A 15,600-nucleotide genomic window follows, 5' to 3' on the forward strand; every position below is an offset into this window, starting at 1 on the left:
CTGTTGTTGTGTAAGCAAAAGGGACAAGGAGTCGTAGATCAGGTGAGGTGCATAGACGAGTTTGTACGAACCACCTAAGTGTGGAAGAAATATTAGCTGGCACCACTAACAACAAGATCACTGACTCTAGTGGAGCTTTCTTATTGGAAGATGCCTCACTATTATAGTTTATAAATTGTCTACTCTACTCATTTGTAAAGACATTCTGAATTCTAGCAATTTAACATCATTATACAATTTCTTAGAGCTCCAACTTTATATTGTTCACTAAGTTATTATCTTCCAAGTATATTCATTCTCATACATCACCAGAACTAAGTCGAACGTTCTCTATACGCTTCGCTGTCTTACCCTTTCACTTGTATATTTACTTATTAATTTAACAATATTCAAATTGCTACTAAGCAGATCTAAAAGGATTAAATTAAAACGCATGTTCTTGATCCTATATAAATTTATTTATTTTAACTATACTATTTTACTGATAAACAAGTCCAAAGGAAGTAATATAACCACCCAATAATATAGATGCGAAAATAAAAAAATAACGACGATTTAAGAGGGTTTTATTAATCTATTCACTTAATTAAGCAATTTATACCTTATGTTCGATTTTTTGTCCCAAAAATTTCTAGCTGTTAGTATTATATTGATTCACTTTTGCCCCTCAATATTAACACCCACATAAAATAATTTTCATTTGCTGAGTTGGAATATTGAGGGGTCCTTGTAAAACTGGTACATTTTGTGAAAGATTTTCTCCGTCATTTTATGTGAATTCTTTCATTTTTAATTTACTCAAAAAGAATATAACCCAATTATAATTTGAAATAATTTAACTTTAAAAAGCTTAAGATTATTTTAGATCATAAATATCAATTTTTTTAATTATAAATATCATGTCAAATCAAATAATGTCACGATCGGAATCATACAAAATTATTCGGTGGCTGCATATCTGAAACTGAGAGAAAATCTCACCCAACAGATGTCTCAACTCCACGTGGCAGAACAAAGGCCTCTATATGTCATAAGGGAAATCCAAATACTAAACCATAACCAATCAACAATTGCTTAGTTGTACATCTTGTAATCCTCAAAATCCATTAATTTGCATATATATTGCCCCACATCTCCTTCTTCCTTTCATATCATCAGAAAAAAAGAAACAAAAAAGAAAAACTTCAGCAAATTAAAAAAAAATGGCCACTTCTGCAATTCAACAATCAGCCTTTGTTGGTCAAGCAGTTGGCAAATCACAAAATGAGTTTGTTAGGAAAGTTGGCAGCTTCGGTGAAGGCCGTATTACCATGAGGCGTACTGTTAAAAGCGCTCCTCAAAGCATCTGGTATTTCTTTCTATCCAAATTTATTGTTTGAAATATTTCTACTAGTATTATAAATACAATCATTCAGTAATTTTGAAATTTGAATCTGAGGAACTTTTTATTTTTATGAAATAGGTACGGAGAAGACCGTCCTAAGTACTTGGGCCCATTTTCTGAGCAAACACCATCATACTTGACTGGTGAATTCCCAGGTGACTACGGATGGGACACGGCTGGACTTTCTGCTGACCCAGAGACATTTGCTAGAAACCGTGAGCTTGAGGTGATCCATTGCCGTTGGGCTATGCTTGGTGCTTTGGGCTGTGTTTTCCCCGAAATCCTTTCGAAGAACGGTGTTAAATTCGGTGAGGCTGTTTGGTTCAAGGCTGGATCTCAGATTTTCTCAGAAGGTGGGCTTGACTACCTTGGAAACCCAAACCTTGTCCATGCCCAAAGCATTCTTGCCATTTGGGCCTGCCAAGTTGTTCTTATGGGCTTTGTTGAAGGTTACAGAGTTGGTGGAGGCCCACTTGGTGAGGGTCTTGACAAGATCTACCCAGGAGGTGCCTTTGACCCACTCGGTCTTGCTGATGATCCCGAGGCTTTTGCTGAATTGAAGGTCAAGGAAATTAAGAACGGACGTTTGGCTATGTTCTCCATGTTTGGATTCTTTGTTCAAGCTATTGTTACTGGAAAGGGCCCAATTGAGAACCTTTCTGACCACATTAATGACCCAGTGGCTAACAACGCTTGGGCTTATGCCACAAACTTTGTACCTGGAAAGTGAAGTAATTAGTAGTATGTAATCTGTAAAATTTGGGCTAATTAATGAAGTTTTATGCTTGTGAAAAATTGGTTTGTACCTTGATGCACTATTTAACATGCTGATATTTTACCAACATGTTTCTCAGTGGTGTTCATTTTTTTACCCCCAAGTATAATATTTGCTTAAGGGGTCGTTTGGTACGAGAGACGGGATAGACAATGTTTTTTAATGGATTGGAATATCTCATGTGATTGGTTATATTTATCTATCATTATAGAATTGATGGTGGGATGAATAATCCCGGAGCTAGCTATACCTCTAACCAAATGAAATATTAATAATCCAACATTTGTTCCAGAATTATTATCTCTTATCCCTCGTACTAAATGACTTGTCCACACAATGACCTTTGAAAACTAGATTGAAACATAATTACTGTATATTTTTTTAAAATAAAACCAGTGCTAAGTATGTTTTTCTTTATTTTTTTTATCTTTTTGGTTTCCGTCCGGTACCTATATTGAAGCCCGACTAAATTCAAAATTTCATGCTAGAAAATCTCATATTAGGGTAAAACACTTCCTAACAAAGGTGACTAAAGATATCACTTGGAATGAAAAATGAAATAAGGATCAATAGCATTAACATGTAAAGTTCAGCTGGCAGCAGAAGTCCTTTACTTTGAACTGAGGATATAAATTGCTAAAATTCATGTTTTAGTATATAGTTTTATGCCAATAGTAAGGTCAAAGCGTTAAATTAATCGGTGGTTATTAACATTTTCAGTAATTATATTCAAAATATAAGGAAAGTAAACACATGAAGAAAAAAAAAACATATATAATGAATTTCAACCAATCATAATTTTCCAAAGTGATAGTGACTATGTCAATTAATTCCTTTTGGACAAGTGTAGCTCCGCCACATACTGCATACAGACGAAATTGAAAAACTTGTATGATATTTTTCTCATTTTTGGTTTGCAAGTTGATGTTGGGAAATGGAGAAAATGACCAAAATGGTCCTTAACCAGGGCCAGACCCATATAGTCATTCGGTGTTCGAATACTTACTAATCTCATCTCAATATATATATATATATATATATATATATTCGTGTAAAAATTAAGAGATATTTATATAAAACTATAGAGCACATAATGAACAAATGATTTAATTGGTCCACTGACTTTTGGGTGAATGTGTAAGACTCTTTTTAATATTACTGAACCTGAATTAGAATATCACTTTTAACATTTTTTTTTTATATTTTTGACTCCACCGCTTAATCTCATTGTATTCGCTTTGACTAATATAATTCATATTAACTAAGACAATTCATCCAGATTAAGTGAATGAATTTAACAGTCTTCTAAGATTCTTAAAGAAAAAATATCTTATTATCTTATTTGCATGAGTGAAAGAATGATTGAGTCACGGCAATACTAAAGGTACGGTATCATGCCGACTTAACATAATTGAAAGGCTAAAACAAAATTTTATTTAGAGATCTAAAATTGAAATAAATTCCTTTGGCAAGATGTACTTACAATCAAAGTGGAATTTTTCAATACAAATTTAAATTAATCGGCTTACATATATTTGTTAGATACAAGTTGAGAAACAAAAAAATGATAAATAATTTTCTATGACCAATTAAATAGAAAACTTTATGAATATCTCTAGTGTTTTATTTACCAGTGTCGACATATAAATAAAATGATAATGCTATAATTAATAATGTGTCGTCAAGACTTAGGAGTAATTTCTATAGAGTGGTGGTTAGATTAGATATTGTATAGAGCAGAGAGTTAATTAGCAAGACAAGAACGCCTATATTTAGAAGATAAATGTAGCGAAGATAAGAATACTTAAATAGATGTGTGAGCATATTAGAAGAGATATATGATTAAGAATGGAGTTATAAGGAGTATGGGGAGAGTGACCTCCGTGGCAAATAAAATGAGAGAAACATGACTGAGATGATTTGAGCATATTAAGAGGAGATGTGCAGATGCACCAGTTAGAATGTGTGAGAGGTTGACTATAGTATGTTAGAAGAGATAGAGGTATCTCGTGAAATTAGTCGCACGAGGTGCGCAAAAGCGAGCTCTAACACCACGATCATCAAAATTTTTAAGAGGTATGTCGTAGAATTAGTCGAGATGCACGAAAGCTGACTCTGACACCACGGTCATCAATATTTTTTTAAGGCATGTTACGATCTTAAATAGGAAGATACGAGAGTGAATATTAGGTTAGAAGTTAGTAGCTAGCTTAGGTGGGAGAGGTAGGAGGCTAACCCCGTATCTTTTTCTCCTTATCAGTAATAGTATTTAATTAGTAATCGCATAGTTCGTATTCTTTAATTTGTTCTTACTATATGTTGCTTCATTTGTTTTGTATCTTGATATCTTATTGTCATTTTTTCTTTTTGCAATCCTTTTATGAATAATTCCTTTTTTGAGCTGGGTGTCTATCAAAAACATTTATATCCTATAAAGATAGAAATAACCCTTCTCAGATTTCATTTATAAAATTACATTAAATATGTGGATGAATCATAGAATCCAAGCTCCACATCAATTGGTAGCACATTGGTTCACTCTTTTTCCCTTTGTCCTAGATCTCTTTGCTCCAAATTTAAGTTTTTTTTTTAAAAAAAAATAATTAAAAAAATTGCAAAACAAAATAACCCCACATATCTTATCCAATAGTTGGGATAAAAGAGTATTGCTTTCTTTTCTTGAACATATCATCTCTTTCTATTTATGCAAATTTGTAAACATTAATTAAGCAGAAAAAAAAGGGGGAAATGTTCGAACACATAACAGCAAGTGAAATAGCAGGATTTGGAGTGGGTGGTTTACTACTTGCTGCCACCATTTATGCTCCCAAAATTGATTCCTTCATCTCTACTTCTCAACGCAGGTACTATGCACTATAACTACTTATTTCTTGTTTTTTCCTTTTTGGGTTTTGCCATGTCAATGAATTACGATTTGAGTAAATTAATACCAATGATTGAATCTTTACGCATTAATAGTACTCTAAATTACCTAATGTGTGGATTAAGCACACATCATGGATTCAAATCCTGACAAAAGACTACTGATACTCCCTTCATTTCAAAATAAGTGATGTTTTTAGTTTGAGCATACACCTTAATTATAAAACTACTCATTCCTAAAATGTACTAAGTATTTACTAACTGTACTAGGGATAAGGTACAAGTATCCCTAGACTATGACATAAATCGCACAGACATACATAACTAAACTAAGGTCCTATTAACCGTGAACCCATTTTTTTTTGTAATTTTGTGCACCTTTTTGGCTTACCTGGCATCCAAATATCTCTTACGGATCTCAACTGCGTGAAGTCACGGAGCATACCACGTAAGCCAAAAGGTGTACAAAATTACAAAAAAAAAAATGAGTTTGGGGTAATATGACCTTAGTTTAGTTAAGGTGAGTCTCTGAGATTTCGCTCATAGTCTAGGGGTACTTGTGCCTTATCCAACATTACTAACATATCTTGAAAAAGATTAGCTCTTTAGTAGTTTCATGGTCATGGATAAGGGTAAAACTGGAAGAACATTAGTAATATGAAATGGAGGGGAGAACTTTAGAGGGACAGATCAGTTATTCACCGAGTTTTGAACAGTGTGCCACTTCATCACTACTTTAAATGTGGTTTGAATATTGGTGCATACAACTTAAACTCAACTAATTATTGATCATCAAGAACCCAACTGCTTTTTTGTTTCAGTGTTAATACATAATGGTTTTTCCTATGAGCAGTTCACTGGGAATGTGCAAAAAATGTGGAGATTTGAGACTGATAGCATGTTCAAGTTGCAAAGGATCTGGTACAATTAAAGGAGGAGCATTCAATTTCATTCTTTTGGAGGAAAAATCAAAAGTAGGATCCTCTTCTTCTTGTACGAAATGTCGAGCTAGAGGACACTTTCAGTGCCCTGAGTGTTCTAAACTTAGTCAGGCTTGATCTACTTTACACTATACAAGCTTATTATATTCAAAATAGTTGTCGATGTTGCTTTTGCTATAGAATTGCTTCTGTAGTAGATTTGATCATACACAAAAGTTATTCTATCAGTGCCCTGAGTTCTGGAAATGTTATCTACTATTATATGAAATTTCATGATAATTCTGATTCCTCTGTGGATCTACTTTGCAATGGATCTCGATAGGTTTGTTGGTTCACAGACATATTATAATGTAGGATTTGGTTGTTTATTTTAGAATTTGGATGTATAGTGAATTGAATTTGACATAGAGAAATCAAACACATGATTAATACTGCAGAAATTTGGGGAGCAGTACGTATAGTCTCACCATTTCCATGACATATTTTTAAGGGGTCAATTTACAGAAATTAGGCAATTTTCTCAATTTTATGTGTGTGTTATCCCATGAATATTTGGTTGATAGGACTACCGGTCAATTTTTGGTAGAACCATTACGGAACCCAAAGTAACGAGTTGGGGGAGTAGTACGTATAGTCTCAGCATGAGCCACAACATATTTTTTGCATTTGGGGGTCAACTTACAGAAATTAGGCGATATTCTGAATTTTTCGTGTGTGGAGCTTATGAATATTTTGGTGATATGGTTTTCGATCAATTTTTTTGGCAAACCTTTACAGAACCCTCCATAGGGAGTTGGGGGAGAGGTATGTGAAGTCGAACCATTTTTCGGACATATTTTGGGCATTTAGGAGTCATTTTTATAAGAATTAGGCGATTTTCTTAGTTTTTCGTGTGTGTAACGCTCATAAATATTTTGGTGATATGACTTCTAAAACGGTTTTTTTTCGAAACCTTTACAAAACCCTCCGTAGGGAGTTGGGGGGAGCAATACGTGAAACCAAAACATTTTCCGGACATAATTTGGGCATTTAGGAGCAATTTTACAGAAATTAGGCGATTTTCTCAGTTCTTCGTGTGTGTTAGCCCATTAATATCCTAGGGAAATGGCTTCCGGACGGCTTTTTTGCCAAACCTTTTCGGAAACCTCCGTAGGAAGTTGGGAGAGCAATACGTAGTCTCACCATGATCCACGATATGTTATTGACACTTAGGAGCCAATTTAAAGAAATTGTGCCATTTTTTCGGTTTTTCGTCTATGGCTTAAGGCTATCACTCAACATAGCAGAAAACAAGCCCAAACAATCCAATTACTTGTCGTTCATTATAAACCAGGCTATCATCGAGTTCCAATTTCTTGTTTCCATTTGATAGAACAAGTCAAGCGCCATCCTATTGGAACACCAACTTCACCACACTTGAAATACTCAAATGGCTAGCCAACCCATGAATCATATTGCTTGATTAATATATTAAGAGCATTTTTAGTGCAACATAGAATGTTTACTTTGCTATGACTGGGATTATACCTTAAAGATGGTGTTAGATTTAAATCTACAACACTTAAAATCAATCAGAAGCTCAGATTGAAACTAATATATATATAGATATATCAAGGCACCTCTATATAGCTTTCTATTCCTTCTGTGTTCTGCATCATCAGTAGCCCAGATTGGTTAAGGCACCTCTATGGCTCAAGTTACTCAACATATAATTTACATTGCATTCCTTCCTACCTAACCTAATATTTTTAATGTAAATTACAATGCATTTTGTGGCTGTTTGATATTCTCACAATTCTTTACCAAATCAGTATACCCATCAGCTGAAGCTATGGCAAACTCTGTCAGTGAGCTCAGAGCAACTGACATTCCTGCACATAGCACTCTAATGGCAACCTCAGCCATCTTTTCTGCTGTCATTATGTCCTCATCAAGCTGTCCAACTTCCACGATATCCATGTTCCCATCAGATTCTCCGCCGAGACTCTTTGACCCACCAGGAGTCCGGCGGGAATCTTCCTTTAGTTGTTGTGCATAGAGTGAGCCTACTCCTGCTGCAAAAAAATCTAGTCCTTCAAGCACTGGTGTCTCCTGGATGGAGTCTAATAACCTGGACCACTGGATGCAAATGCTGAATATTGGTGGAGCTCCCGTGGAACGACGAGGAGAGAAGGGAAATTTTGATGTGTCAGAATCTGAACGAGCACAGCGCAAAAGCCAGCCTGCTAAAGCATGCAAGTATGATCGTTGAGAAACGATCCATGACTCGAAACAGGCTCTCCAATTTCTGAGCTCCATCTCAAGGTTAGCAGCAGAACGGGCTAGCCTATGAGGCTCAGAAGGTGACATGACTGTGTACTTCCTTATACCGGACTTCTTTGAAGGTGTGCCAGCTAGTAAGAGCTTGGCTTCATCTAGAGTATGCTTTTGCATTTGGTGGCACTCTGTCATAACCTTCCACATTCTTCCTAACCTGTCATCAAAGGAGCTATGTTGTAAGTTTTTAGTACATAGCAGCAAATAACATTTAATAGCAGAAGAAACCTAACTTCGATCATTGAATTTTAATTAGCAACTCTATTGATGTCAAAGTTTAGCTCCAATAATTGACTAACCAAACCAAATTGAGAAAGTTGGGGGACATCAAGAGAACAGAGTCTCTGAAGCTCTAAATAACTAAATGTGCAAAAACCAAGACCTTAAGGGATCCTTCTGGAAAATTTGATATGAAAGAAATAAACATATTTGATATGCCGTAAATAATTCTAGTAGACAGCTAGGGGTGGATTAAATGGATAAAATTTACCGTTATTCGCTCAACTCAGATGTCCATTCATTTGAGAAGTTGGTCAAATATGTATCAACCCATATTATTTACATCATAAAATAAGGAAACCCATGGGTATCCACCAATTGCACTCCTTTAAAGTATGAAAGGGTGTAGTAACCTCAAAAAAATATACTTATTAAAGGGTGTATTTGGTATGAAGGAGAACATTTTATGAAAAAAAATTCAATTTTCTCATATACTTTATTGACTGAAATGTTTTGAAAAATATTTTTAAAATGGAATTACTTTCCTCTAAATTTAAGAAAAATGACTTCTGTATATAAAGTAAAACATTTCTTTAAAAACTATTTCAACCTCACCACCCAAAAATGGGTACCCAGCACCCGACTACGACCTCCATACAGGACATGTATCCCGAACCTAATTCTGGACCCGACTCCCAAAGCTCGACCTAAGACCCAACACCAACCGCACCTTGGCGTGGGACCCGAATCCCTACCCCAAGTTGAAATTTGATCCAGGACCTAGCTCCCGAATCTCGATCACAACCTGAGACCTAACCTGGGACCCGACTCCTGACCATAGACCCGAATCCCAGCCCAGAGTCGAGACCTAACACCCGATTGAACCCTTTCTTGGGACCCGAATCCCGACCCGGAGGTTAGACCCGATCCAGGACCTAGCTCCCAAATCTCGACCACGACTTGAGACCCAACCCAGGACCTAACTCCCTACCTAGGACCCGACTCCTGACCATAGACCTGAATCCCAACCCAGAGTCGAGATCCGACTCTTAACCCATGACCTAACTCCTTGACCATAGAGCCGAATCCCAACCTAGAGTCGAGACCTAGCACCAGATTAGACCCTGACCTGAGACCCGAATCCCAACCCCAAGTTGAGTGGGAATCCAAGACCTAGCTCCGAATTCCAACCACGACTTAAGACCCGACCTGAGACCTAATTCCCTAATCTGGGACCCGAATCCCAACCCAAAGTTGAAACCCAACTCTTGTCCTAGGACCTAACTCTTTGACTCCTCACCCTAAACCCGAAGCTCAACCTCGAGTCAAGACCCAGGACCTAACTCCCCAACTCCTGACCCTAGACCCGAACCTTAACCCTGAGTCGAGACTCAACTCTCGACTCGGGACATAATTCTCCGACTCCTGACCCTAGACCCAAATCCCAACTCGAGACCTAAATCCCGACTCTTGATCCTAGACCCGAAGGCCGAATCCCAACCACGAGTCAACCTGACTCTTGACTTAGGACCTAACTCCTCAACTTTTGACCCTATACTCGAATCCCAACCCTGAGTCCAGACCCGAGAACCCTTCGAGATTCTTATCTCGAATCTAACCCTCAATTTGAGACTTGACTCTCAACCTAGGACCTAACTCTTAACCCTAGACCCAAATCCCAACCTCAAGTCGAGACTTGACTCTCAAGCTAGAGCCTCACTACCCGACTCCTGAACCTAGACCTAAATCCCAATACCGAGTAGAGACCTAACTCCCCGACTCTTGACCCTATACCCAAATCCCAACCTCAAGTCGAGATCTGACTCTCAACTTGGGACCTAACTACCCCAAGTCGAGACCCAACTCTCAACTCAGGACCTAACTCCTCTCCCCGACTCCAGGACCTAACTCTTTGACTCTTGACCCTATACCCGAATCTCAACCTAAACCTAACTCATCATCTCTTAACCGTGACTTACGACCCAACTCTCGACCTCGACCTGGGACCCGACATCCAACCTCAAACTGGGATAATTATCCCAACCTTGACATGAGACCCGAAATCCAACTCCTGACCCTATATCTAACCCTTGACTCTACCTTAGACCTAATTCCTAGCTCATAACCCTAACCTGACTCCTCACGCCGACCCTGACATGAGACCTAATACCCAACTCCGACCCCTATACCTAACCCTTAACTCCGGACCCTATACCTAATTTTTGACTCCCTTCCCTAGACCCAACTCCCTACTACTAACCTTGATCTAGGACCTGACTCTGACTCCTCACATTGACCCGTCACCCAACTTCCAATGCCAACCTGGAACCCAATCCTGACCCCAACTTCCGACCTTTGATTAGGGACTCAATTCTCGACCTCGACCCAGGACCTGACACCCGACCCTGATCTCTCGGACCCGACTCCCTACCATGTTTTGAGACCTAACTCCTAACCTTGATCCCCCATCCAGAACCCAACTCGGAACTCTCCGTGGAAAATATTTCCCTTCATATCAAACACACCCTAAAAAGAGAAAAAAAAAAAGAAGAAGAAATGTTTGTCATCTCTTTTACCCATTTTTTATCCATATCAAATATGGGCGGGTCATATACTTTATTCGTTCAAAATGTTTTACTTTTTTCCTCAATTGAGACATCAATGTAAAATACTTGATTATATCATTAAAGGAACTTCTCAAGTTCTCTTTTAAATCTTTAAATTATGCGAGCAGATATAACCGTACATACATACATGTGTATGTATTATTATGTATGGATATGGGGGAAGCTTCAATAACATGACAGTTTGAGCAAATAAATCATAGCACTGGAATGGTTGGCAAGTATAGATAGCTGAAGAACAGTAAGAGGGATATCATATACATACCCTTGCACTAATTCTAAAAGCTGAGGTTGCAATTCTTCATCCCTTAAAGTTTCAATCCTTCTTGAGATAGATTCAACAGAGTGGATTGAAACCTTTATCTGAGTATCCAGATTCCTAATGGCTGCTCTCGTTTTATCCACAGACGAAGGGTCTGCTCCATTCACATCTAGATTTCTGAGTTGAGCCAATTTTTTCTCATACGCTAGCCGGATCCGCTCACCTGACTATGAAACATTATAATAGTGAATAACTGATGTTCACGACAACATCTTAGAGTAATTAGGTTAACAGGAAAATGTTACTTAAGAGAAACATGTTTGGAGGTCAGATAAATTAAAGAAATTTTACGCAATAATTTTGTTTTATCCATACATGCATGTCTTGCCATTTTCCAGTTATTTCTGGAATGAACAATAATTTTTATCCTTCTTGCTCAAGAATCACATTTGAATTCATTCTACTTTCAGCAGGTAATAAATGGAATTCATGCATCCCTTTCATTTTATATATACATGCATGTCTTGCATTTTCCTTTTATTTCTGGAATGAACAGTGATAATTCTTCTTCTTGCTCAAGAGTCATATTTGAATTCTTCTCTTTCCAACAGTTTAGTGTTTCGTCCTATTTTTAGACAAACTAGTCGAAATTGATTTATATCTTAAATTTTCTTTAAGAAGCAGAAGCATACCCTGACTTCCTCGTATAGTTTTTTCTCCCAGGCATATAATCTATCCAAGGTTGATTGATGACTGCTTGAGAGCACGCTAGATTCATCGGATAAGTCACTACTGCTCTGATAACCCTCATCTCTTAAAGTTGAAGGATTAATCAAAAATCTCGACGAGGATGATCTTGATGATCCTGAGCGAAACAGAGCTACTGGATTCAACATTTTCATCGCTGCAAATAAAATAAGAAGATAAGCATCCAAACATAAATAATTCAAAACTTTGACCAAATAACATGGCGACAATCCTTTGAATGACAAATCTGGAGGTGTTAGGATTAATTGATGACAATCAGAAAAATAAGCATTTGCTCACTTCTTTAACAGAAAAAATGGCAACTGCTTCTAGTTGACTTCTATATCATTTGCATGAGAAAATGGCATAAAGAAGCTTTCATAGGAAGCACATCACTTCGGAATAACATTCAGCTTCAAAGTGAAAAAACAACTCTTCTTATTAGATTGTTCCTGCTCAAAGAACCTTGGTTTCTTCTAACGATGCGACTGTATACTGTTTGAAGCTTGCCATTTCTCCCGAAATATATCAGTTACTTTTGGCAATAGACCTTAAAAGAACGGTCCAGATTAGAAGCAAGAAAAAAACTAGCATTTTCCATGCTACTAGGAACATGCAAGGACCTAGCTCTTGGATCTTGAACAAGCTAAAATAATGTGACTGCTACTTCCACTGCATGCATATTTGACTTAGGGTGCACAGCCATGAAGAACAAGAAAAACAGAAAAGTGTTGTGAAGCATTTTATGTAAACACCTTACCTGACTGATCACTCGATTGCAATGAGTACTGAGCTCTGATAGCTTCCAACACAGTTGACACCTCTTTAGCAGAATTACAAGCAATCATAAACTGACTTTCAAGATCCTTAATAACTTCTGACATGCTTGTAGGCCTTCTATTTACATAAACAGTAAATCCAGGTGTTTCCTCTTTTGCTTCAGGATCAGCAACTGCTGTCTCCTTATTGCTGAGTTGCCCTACATTCTGAGTCTTTGCCATTGTTGTGGTTTGGTTGGGCTTAGATAGTAATTCTTGAATATGGGGAACATTTTCATGTTCATCATCGGTTTCTTCCTCATCGCTATCATCATCATCATCATCGTCATCGTCGACATCTTCCACCATAACTTCATCTTTATCACAACTGTGAACTCCTTTGGTCCGATCCTCTTTCACATCCTCTCCATGATCAGTTTCTTCTACCTCTGTTTCCTCTTCTAGTTCAGGAATCCCTTCTTGCTCCCTAACTTGTCTTAGCCCATCATTGTCATCGTCGAGAATTGTCTGCTCAAGGTTGTTGTTTCTCGTAGGATAACCATAATAATCAAGTGAAGAAAATGGATTCCAAAAAAAATCCCACTGTGATGTTTGTGGTGAAGGGGGAGGCAAATTAGGCCTGTTGTTGGGGGAATATTGAAAAATCGAAGGGTTCATCGGTGAGGATTGCATAGAAAAGAAACTATCCATCCCATATTGATGCACTGGGGAGTAAGCCTGGATTCTAACTGTTTCAGGTGACCGAGGTCTTTCTTCAACAGAAACAGCAGGATTCCCACCTGACCTAAGATAATTTATTTTTATAGTAGATTTGGGTTTTGGTTCAGGCTTCAAGTGTGTTATGGAAAAGGATTTTGGTTCTATGGAGATGAAACCAGGACTTACTTTCTTAACAGGTGTAAAGGGTGGAGTTTTAAAAGAATCCAGCAAAAATTCACGAGGTTCATCGACTTCAACATAATCTCGAAGAGCAGCTGAAACTCTTTCCATGGCATGGATATAAGCCAAGTGTCCAGAAGCAAATCGCATCCTCTGTTCCACTGCTTGTTTAATGAACTTCTTTCGATCTTTACAAAGTTGAACAGCTTCTTCATCATCCAACTTGGATGAAGAACATCCCATCTCTCTCAAAATTAAACTTTATCTCTCTTCTCTTCTAAAAGCCTAAGAATTTTTCAGGCCCGAATCAAAACAGGAAAGGAGATTAAGTCCTCTTAATATGGTCACCAAATTCATATGGAAACCAGCAAACTGTTCAAAACAAGAAAGCGAGTTTCAGAATTTACATTTTCAGATAGAATCAAAAGATATATAACCAACAAGAAAAGAAACAAACAAGAAGCTATTCTATACATAAATTATTGGAAACAATGACATATTTAGGTTCTTTGCCTTGTTAATAAGCCATAAGAATAAAGAAAACTTGAAAGCACTTGCAATAGCTTGGTCTCAACAAATAGAATTGCTTCATCTCCAAGAGATCAAGATCATATCAGGAAAAATGTTGAATTTTATATCGAAAAACCCGTTAACAATTAAGGATATATTTCCACGCATTCAGGTAGAGCACATCAAGTTCCAAAAAATCGATAAATTCATACTTATCAGCAACTAAAGAACAAAATTATGTAAGCAGTTTACCATCCTTATCTGCTTGAAAAGGCAATAACAATTTACAGAAGATCATTAGCAAAAAAATAAGAACAAATTTAGCAAAGATTTTGAGCAGCTTACTACTACTCCATAAGCCAGTAAAACTGATGAACCCAAAAAGGAAAAAAAGAAGGGTTCTTAAGGATAAGTATGGAGATTAAATAATCTAAATTACCCATTAATTCCAAAAACTAAAAACTGAGTTTGCAATGCACCCTCACACATTAAAGCAAAAATAGCAAGTGGATTCAGTACATTCAGCTAATAAATCACAAAAAAATAGCAACCCATTTTAATATTTCCCAAATTAGCCACAAAAATCTTCGAATAAACACAAAGAATCCCACAAAAATGTTAACATTTCCTTTAAGAAACTAACAATAAAGGGCTAAAATCTTGAAGCAGAAGAAAAGTGAATCAACGAAGCTCACACAAAAACTGAACTTGCTTTCTCACTCCCTGACAACAAACAAACCCATTTTCCGAACAAACAAAATGAAGATAACACAGAAGAATTGTACATGATAAGAAAAATCCGTACCTGGCAATAAGAAGATGAAGAAGAAGGAATAACCCAAGTGGGAATTTGTGATCAATGCTAAGTGTGTGACTGTGTGAGAGAGAGAGAAAGAAAGAAGGAAAAAAACAAAGAGACGTTGTGGGGGTTAGAGAGAGAAAGCAACGGTCAAAACAGATTTAAAGTGCAGAAAAAAAGCAAACCCATAAAAGAAGAAGAAGAAGAATAGTAGCACCGAAAAGCAAAAAATAAGGTAAAGTAAAGAATATGGTGAAGTTTCAGAATATTTGACGTTTTTATACTTACTGCCATTCATCTTCTCTTTATTTACGCAAATACCACTCATTATTTAAAAATGCACACTGTTATAACTTTTCAGTTAATATTTTGATTTAAAATTATCCTTGTCGTCAATTGTTTGATCCAAAAATATCTCTAGTGTATGATTGATAGCTAACTGGCTGAAGAATTATATAAGAATACCATTATTTGAAGAGAGT

At 36.9% G+C, this 15,600-nt stretch overlaps 3 protein-coding genes across 3 annotated transcripts; 2 read left to right on the top strand and 1 right to left on the bottom strand.

Moving 5' to 3' along the window:
• The first annotated feature begins 974 nt into the window (after positions 1–974).
• On the top strand, positions 975–2,165 carry LOC125875750 (chlorophyll a-b binding protein 4, chloroplastic). Its single transcript, XM_049556781.1, has 2 exons — positions 975–1,348; positions 1,463–2,165. Exons 1-2 carry the CDS (start codon positions 1,203–1,205, stop codon positions 2,112–2,114), a joined length of 798 nt encoding a protein of 265 aa, XP_049412738.1. The 5' UTR covers positions 975–1,202; the 3' UTR covers positions 2,115–2,165.
• A 2,665-nt stretch (positions 2,166–4,830) lies between these two features.
• LOC125876395 (uncharacterized) lies at positions 4,831–6,251 on the top strand. Its single transcript, XM_049557578.1, has 2 exons — positions 4,831–5,023; positions 5,896–6,251. Exons 1-2 carry the CDS (start codon positions 4,908–4,910, stop codon positions 6,098–6,100), a joined length of 321 nt encoding a protein of 106 aa, XP_049413535.1. The 5' UTR covers positions 4,831–4,907; the 3' UTR covers positions 6,101–6,251.
• A 1,316-nt stretch (positions 6,252–7,567) lies between these two features.
• On the bottom strand, positions 7,568–15,328 carry LOC125876267 (protein ALTERED PHOSPHATE STARVATION RESPONSE 1-like). Its single transcript, XM_049557399.1, has 5 exons — positions 15,125–15,328; positions 12,912–14,181; positions 12,097–12,308; positions 11,408–11,631; positions 7,568–8,456 (listed from the first exon to the last, which is right to left on the bottom strand). The coding sequence occupies exons 2-5, from the start codon at positions 14,050–14,052 to the stop codon at positions 7,742–7,744; spliced, it is 2,292 nt and encodes a 763-aa protein (XP_049413356.1). The 5' UTR covers positions 14,053–14,181; positions 15,125–15,328; the 3' UTR covers positions 7,568–7,741.
• Positions 15,329–15,600: the final 272 nt, after the last annotated feature.

The sequence above is a fragment of the Solanum stenotomum genome, chromosome 9, assembly GCF_019186545.1.
Source record: "Solanum stenotomum isolate F172 chromosome 9, ASM1918654v1, whole genome shotgun sequence".
NCBI classification, from domain to species: domain Eukaryota; kingdom Viridiplantae; phylum Streptophyta; class Magnoliopsida; order Solanales; family Solanaceae; genus Solanum; species Solanum stenotomum.

Coding starts and splice junctions, on each gene's coding strand:
- LOC125876267 (XM_049557399.1), bottom strand. CDS start 14,052: ATGGGATGTTCTTCATCCAAGTTGGATGATGAAGAAGCTGTTCAACTT. Junction 11,632..12,096: donor AACTATACGAGGAAGTCAGG/GTATGCTTCTGC, acceptor AATGTTTCATAG/TCAGGTGAGCGGATCCGGCT. Junction 8,457..11,407: donor CTTTTAGAATTAGTGCAAGG/GTATGTATATGA, acceptor CTTTGATGACAG/GTTAGGAAGAATGTGGAAGG.
- LOC125875750 (XM_049556781.1), top strand. CDS start 1,203: ATGGCCACTTCTGCAATTCAACAATCAGCCTTTGTTGGTCAAGCAGTT. Junction 1,349..1,462: donor AGCGCTCCTCAAAGCATCTG/GTATTTCTTTCT, acceptor TTTATGAAATAG/GTACGGAGAAGACCGTCCTA.
- LOC125876395 (XM_049557578.1), top strand. CDS start 4,908: ATGTTCGAACACATAACAGCAAGTGAAATAGCAGGATTTGGAGTGGGT. Junction 5,024..5,895: donor ATCTCTACTTCTCAACGCAG/GTACTATGCACT, acceptor TCCTATGAGCAG/TTCACTGGGAATGTGCAAAA.